This window comes from Cherax quadricarinatus, chromosome 40, assembly GCF_038502225.1.
Source record: "Cherax quadricarinatus isolate ZL_2023a chromosome 40, ASM3850222v1, whole genome shotgun sequence".
Classification (NCBI taxonomy): domain Eukaryota; kingdom Metazoa; phylum Arthropoda; class Malacostraca; order Decapoda; family Parastacidae; genus Cherax; species Cherax quadricarinatus.
The window spans coordinates 17,740,391-17,747,890 of NC_091331.1; the positions used below are offsets into that span (position 1 = coordinate 17,740,391).

The 7,500-nt window shown below is 39.0% G+C and overlaps 1 protein-coding gene across 1 annotated transcript in view; it reads left to right on the top strand.

Annotated features, from left to right (window-relative positions):
• LOC128687418 (ATP-dependent DNA/RNA helicase DHX36) overlaps positions 1-7,500 on the top strand; it is a gene marked incomplete at its 5' end in the record, with an annotated part of 271,669 nt that overhangs the window by 2,676 nt on the left and 261,493 nt on the right. Inside the window, 1 exon segment of the mRNA XM_070092756.1 lies at positions 5,603-5,712. Coding sequence (XP_069948857.1) covers positions 5,603-5,712 — 110 coding nt within the window.

Genomic DNA, 7,500 nt, shown 5'->3' on the forward strand with positions numbered 1-7,500 from the left:
AGGATGTGTGATGTCACCGTGGTTGTTTTATATATTTATAGATGGAGTTGTAAAAGAGGTGATTTGCGAGGGTCTTGGCAGGAGGTGTGGAGTTAAAAGATAAAGAATCAAACACAAAGTGGGAGTTGTCACAGTTGTTCTTTACTGATGACACTGTGCTTTTGGGAGATTCTGAAGTTGCAGAGGATGGTGGATGAATTTGGTAGGGTATGTAAAAGAAGAAAATTAAAAGTGAATATTGGAGAGAGTAAGGTTATGAGGATAACAAAAAGAGAGAGTAGGGAGGAGGTGACTGTATTCAGATATTTAGGAGTGGACGTGTCAGCAGATGGGTCTATGAAGGATGAGGTGAATCATAGAATTGATGAGGGGAAAAGGGTGAGTGGTGCACTTCGGAGTCTGTGGAGACAAAGAACTTTGTCCTTGGAAGCAAAGAGGGGAATGTGTGAGAGTATAGTTATACCAACACTCTTGTATGGGTGTGAAGCATGGGTGATGAATGTTGCAACGAGGAGAAGGCTGGAGGCAGTGGAGATGTCTTGTCTGAGGGCAATGTGTGGTGTGAATATAATGCAGAGAGTTCGTAGTTTGGAAATTAGGAGAAGGTGTGGGATTTCCAAAACTATTATCCAGAGGGCTGAGGAGGGGTTGTTGAGGTGGTTTGGACATGTAGAAAGAATGAAACAAAGCAGAATGACTTCGAGAGTGTATAAATCTGTAGTGGAGGGAAGGCGGGGAAGGGGTCAGCCTAGGATGGGTCGGAGGGAGGGGGTAAAGGAGGTTTTGTGTGCAAGGGACTTGGACTTCCAGCAAACGTGCGTGAGTGTAGTTGATAGGAGTGAATGGAGACAAATGGTTTTTAATACTTGATGTGCTGTTGGAGTGTGAGCAAAGTAACATTTATGAAGGGATTCAGTGAAACTAGCAGGCCGGACTTGAGTCCTGGAGATGGGAAGTACAGTGTCTACACTCTGAAGGAGGGGTGTTAATGTTGCAGTTTTATAACTGTAGTGTAAAGCACCCCTCTGGCAAGACAGTGATGGAGTGAATGATGATGAAAGATTTTCTTTTTCGGGCCACCCTGCCTTGGTGGGAATTGGCTGATGTGTTAATAAAAAAAATAAATATTTTTATTTACTACAAGTACATGTACATGGTATACAGGCCTGGCTGACATCAGTGACATACTATTATGTAGAAAGCCCCTTGTTATGCTGAGCATTTTGGGCAAATTAGGTCAGTTGTCCCAGGATGTGACCCACACCAGTTGACTAACACCCAGGTACCCAGTTTACACTGATGGGCAAACAGGGACAGCAGGTGTCTTATGGAAACATGTCCCTAATGTTTTCTTCCAGCCGTACCGGAGGAGATTTGAACTCTGGACCTCGGTGTATGAGCTGAGTGCGCTAGCGATCGAGCTATGGGACATCTAAGAAAGAAACAGTTTCACTATCATTCACACATAATTACTGTCTTTGTAGAGGTGCCCAGATATGACAGTTTAGATGCCTCTCCAAACAGCCAATATCCCAAACCCCTCCTTTAAAGTGCAGGCATTGTTCTTCCCACTTCCAGGACTCATGTCTGCCTAACCAGTGTGCCTGAATCCCTTCACAAAATACGTATTACCCTGCTAACCCTCCAACAGCTCGTCGGGTCCCAAAAACCATTCATCTCCATTCACTCCTATCTAACACTCACACATGCCTGCTGCATGTCCAGGCCCCTTGCACACAAAACCTCTTTTACCCCCTCCCTCCATTCTTTCCTATTATTATTATGCTTGTGTTATTGCATCTTCAAATAGTGATTTAAATGTACCTGCATGCCAGCACAGTGTGTAAGTTTATTTAGGTACAGGTTCACATAAGTACAGTTATCAGTAGTATCTCAGTACTGTATCAGCCATAGACATACCTTGCTCACCAAGTTTAATAATTTCTAACTTTGCACTTAAGGTAAGAGTTTTACGACTCCTCTTTCGATCACGACTACCCTTAGATGTCATTGTAACACAGAGTATGTATAAAATACACAATAATTTTAAAACACTTGAAACTTCGGAAAGTTCCCAAGCATGATCGAGAGAGACAAGGAGCTCATGGAGGATGTAAACAGATTGGTGCGTGGACGCTGTAATAGCAAGCTGTATAAATGAATTTTTGGGTACAATTTGAAATGACCGTAAAGCGGGGCCAGCCTGTATTTATAATACATACTGTATACATGTTCTTGTCTTCCTAGTGTTATATCTACCTTGTGTTTCTTAGAAGTTTGTAAATTTAGCTTTTCCTTCCCAGTTTCCTGAAAAAAAAAAGTGGGCCAGAATTCTTGCCCTGTAGCCACATGTCTTGCAAAGAAACTAAATTACATGGAGCATTTAGCTGCTTACCACCTTTCCTCAGTGTATGAATAAAAAATGGAATTTTCAAGTTGAACTTTTAAAATGTGTCTTGATGTGGCACAGATATTAAGAAAGGACATAATATTGAGATGGAGTTAAATGTCTTAGCAATAATAAAACAGAATTAAAAGAATTGGGAGAGTTGGAATATGAAGTGAATTTATGGACCTAAATTAAGTACATCTTGGAAAGTAATGTTGAATGTGCATTTATGGAGAGGAATAATGGATATAAATTTTGGAATTTGAGAAGTGTGATTTAGAATGAAAGTGAGAATTGGATAGCACAAGTGTTTATGTATTAAGAGGTAAAAGGACATAAAGAAAAAAACTTGGAGAATTTAAGTGAATATTGAGAAATTTTCAGCTAAATGAGCTAAACAACAGAGAGGCTTTGTTGTGAAAGTTGTTCTGAGATTGAGCTGTGGGGGGAAGTGATTCTTGAAACCATTAATAGATAACAGTAGGAAAGTTGGAAAGCCTGGTATAAGTGACACTGAGAAAGGGGACCTTTGAGCTGCACTAAGCAAGTAATTTGTAATTAATAGGAAATCCACATTTCAAGAAGAAAGTAAAAGTATATGAGGCATTAAGCTTATAATGAAGGAAGACTACTGCACCAAGTGCTGGTAAATGAGAGGTTGAGGAGTTAGTATTTTGATACACTGGACATGTTTGTAAAGATGTGATTGTTAAGTTTGATTAGCTAGAATGGAAGGTAAAATATTTATAAGGAAAATGGTTTCAGCAGGTACAAAGAAAGAGTAATTAATTAAAGAATAGGATTTTTAGTGAAAACCATGAAAAGCTGTTATAAGGAAGATTGACTAAAGTGAAAGAAAGTGATGATGTTTATAAGATGTGGGGACAAGAGATAGTGGAAGATTTATTAAGGAGCAAGACTGTTGAGTATACTAGATAAAGTGTGTATTATTGTCAGAAGAGGTAGGGGTAAGATAGAAAATAGGATTGCAGAGGAACATGGAGGATTTAGGAAGGGTGGAGTATGTGTAAGCCAAGTATTTACATTGAAGTATATAAGTGAGCAATATTTAGATAAAGGTAAGGAACTGGTTATTGGATTCGTGGATTAAGAAGAGATGTTTATTAGGGTGGACAGGGAAACAGTGTTGCAAATGCAAGAAATAGGTGGTAGGTTTCTTGTAATAATGTTGGTAGAATTACCGACAATATGTAAAGTGAAAGGACACAAGTGCAACTAATGTGACATTTTATCGTGGCAACGTTTCGTTCTCCAGGAGCTTTGTGTCCATGTACTGTTTGAAACGGCTTGACAAAGCTCCTGGAGAGCGAAACGTTGCCACAATAAAATGTCACATTAGTTGCACTTGGGTAGGTTTCTTATAAAGAATTTTTCTGTGAATAATGATGCTCATTTTAGGGTGTATAGAATGGAAAAGGATTATTTTCTGGTAAAGGTAGGCATTAGATAGGGATGTGTGATGTCACCATGGTTATTTAACATGCAATATTGATAGATGAGATTGTAGAGTAAATAGTAAGGTGTTGGGATTAAAATATATTGAATAATGAATCTGATATAAAGTGGGAGCTGTCAGAGTTGTTCTTTGCCAGCAAGACAGTTCTTTGAAGGATAATGAAGAGAAATGGAGGAATTTGGGAGAGAGAATGAATAAGAAAAGGAATTTAAAAGTGAACATTGAAAAGAGCATGGTGATGAGTGTTATAAAAATGTCTAAGCAATGAGAAATATGATATCAGATTGCTGGAAGGTAATATGGAGGAAGTGAATGTATCCAGATATTTGGGAATGGACATTTCAACAGATTGGTCCGTGAAAGAAAAGGTGCACCATAGAATAAACAAGTGGAAAGGGAGAGTATATGGTGTATTGAGACATCTGCAGAAAGACAGTAGTTTATGAATGGAGGCTTATAGGGGAATATACCAGAGTACAGTGGAACCTCGGTTTTTGTATGCCCTAGTTGGAGACAATTCTTGGAGAAAATTCTCTATAAAGTGGTTTTTTTTTTTTTTTTTGTGTGTCTGGAATGGATTAATTGGATTTTCATTATTTCTTATGGGAAATATTGCTTCTGTTTTTGTCAGACTTTTTTGAACAGATTAATCATGAAAATTGAGGTTCCACTGTATAGTGATACCACTACTTCTATGTAAATGTGAGGCATGGGCTTTAAACATTGTATTGAGGAGGAGGCTGGAGGTAATGGAGATGCCATGTTTGGGAGCAATGTGTGGGGTGAATATTATGGAAAGGATTTGCAGCATGGAGATTAGAAGACAGTGTGGAGCTGCCAGAAGTATATTTCACAGGACTGAGGGGATATGTTGTTAAAGTGGTTTGAGCAATGAGAGAAGATTGAGCAGGATAGGATATCTGAGAGTGTATATCAATCTAGGGTGGATGGAGGGAAGGTTAGGGGTAATCCCTGGAAGGTTTGGAGGGACAGGGAAAAGGAGATTTTGAGTTTTAGGGGCATGAACATCCAACAAGCTTGTATAAGTATGTTTAGAGTGAGTGATGAAAATTGATTTTTATGGATTTATGTGCTGTTGGAGTGTAAGCAAGGTAATATTTATGAAAGAATTCAGAGAAACTGATAAGGCAACCTGAGTCCCAGATGTGGGAAGTGCCTGTAGTCTAAAGGAGGGGTGAAGATGTTTCAGTTTAGAAGGTTGTCTGAACTGTAATGTCAGATACTTCTGGCAAGACAGTGATAGTGATGGTAGGTGTTTTCTCTTCTTTGGGTCACCCTACCTCAGGGGAGATGGCTACTGTATTAAAAAAAATCTGATAGGTTGAACTTAATCTATGCATAATATATATTTAGAGGTTAGATTCCTTATCTGCTCTAAACTATTTTAATAGAATGAGAGGTACTTTATGAAATGTAAAATAAACCCATTGAAATATTGTAATTTCATAATTACAATTGAAGAAAGGTGTGTTAATATGAAAGGTCATAAGTTTTCAGCCTTCCAGCACATAGAAGTACAGTATTACTGGAACAAAGGTGGAAGTCTAAGGGAACTTAACAAGTTGTGCCAGATCATCAGAATTGGGGTCACTAATGTAGATTTGCAGGCTACAGGCAAGTCACTTTGCTTGGAGTTCCAACTTTTTTTTTTTGTTTTTTTCATATATTGTATATGTATTAGAGGTAACTATATTTATTATAACCTGTTTATACAGCTATCAACAGATGCTTGAGGTTCGTAAAAAGCTGCCTTCATACAAGATGAGAGATGAAATTGTTGATGCAATTCAAAAACACCAAGTGGTAGTGCTTAGTGGAGAAACAGGTTAGTCACTGAAAATTAATATGAGTTATTATACAGAGGAACAAGTAAAGTTGTTTTAGTTTGATAGCGTTCTGTGGAGAGAAAGTTTTATGACTGCACAGATTTTTTTTTTTTTTTTTTAACAAGTCGGCCGTCTCCCACCGAGGCAGGGTGACCCAAAAAAGAAAGAAAATCCCCCCCAAAAAATACTTTCATCATCATTCAACACTTTCACCTCACTCACACATAATCACTGCTTTTGCAGAGGTGCTCAGAACACAACAGTTTAGAAGCATATACCTATAAAGATACACAACATATCCCTCCAAACTGCTAATATCCCGAACCCCTCCTTTAGAGTGCAGGCATTGTACTTCCCATTTCCAGGACTCAAGTCCGGCTATGTAAAAATAACCGGTTTCCCTGAATCCCTTCACTAAATATTACCCTGCTCACACTCCAACAGATCGTCAGGTCCCAAATACCATTCGTCTCCATTCACTCCTATCTAACATGCTCATGCACGCTTGCTGGAAGTCCAAGCCCCTCGCCCACAAAACCTCCTTTACCCCCTCCCTCCAACCTTTTCGAGGACGACCCCTACCCTGCCTTCCTTCCCCTACAGATTTATACGCTCTCCATGTCATTCTACTTTGATCCATTCTCTCTAAATGACCAAACCACCTCAACAACCCCTCTTCAGCCCTCTGACTAATACTTTTATTAACTCCACACTTTCTCCTAATTTCCACACTCTGAATTTTCTGCATAATATTTACACCACACATTGCCCTTAGACAGGACATCTCCACTGCCTCCAGCCGCCTCCTCGCTGCTGCATTCACAACCCAAGCTTCACACCCATATAAGAGTGTTGGTACTATTATACTTTCATACATTCCCTTCTTTGCCTCCATAGATAATGTTTTTTGTCTCCACATATACCTCAATGCACCACTCACCTTTTTTTCCTCATCAATTCTATGATTAACCTCATCCTTTATAAATCCATCCACCGACACGTCAACTCCCAAGTATCTGAAAACATTCACTTCTTCCATACTCCTCCCCAATTTGATATCCAATTTTTCTTTATCTAAATCATTTGATACCCTCATCACTTTACTATTTTCTATGTTCACTTTCAACTTTCTATCTTTACACACATTCTCAAACTCATCCACTGCACAGATATCCTTTGTATACTCAAATTGAGTTGACTGTTGCATGTGAACAGCTTTTATCAAGTAACAAGCCTGTTGTAATGTGATTTGATAATCCAGGGCAGACTGAAATGTTGTCGAGTTTTCAGTCACATTTTGTGGGTTGTGAATTGTTTGTCATGATATTATGGTTCATATTTTGAAGTAGTCATTAATTTTATTGATGCATGCACAAACACATTCACAGTAACAATGAAGAATGAGACATAAGAATGAGAGAGTAACAAGATGGGTCCCACAACGGTCAGTGGTGGGACTGCTACTGTTCTTAGCATGTGTCAATGACCTTCAAAAGGAACGAGACATAAGAATGGGGGAGTAACAAGATGGGTCCCATCAATGGTCGGTGGTAGGACTAATACTGTTCTTAGCATATGTCACTGACCTTTAGAAGGGATTGAATCTGATATGTCACCTTGTTGATTTAACCCTTTGAGGGTCCTTCCCGTAGATCTACGGCTTTACGTTCAGGGTCCAACCCGTAGATCTACGTCATGAGCTCAGCTCACTCTGATAAACTATGAGTGGTACATTTGGGCCTAGATATGAGAGAATACATCTATGTGGTATGTGTGCACCACATAAA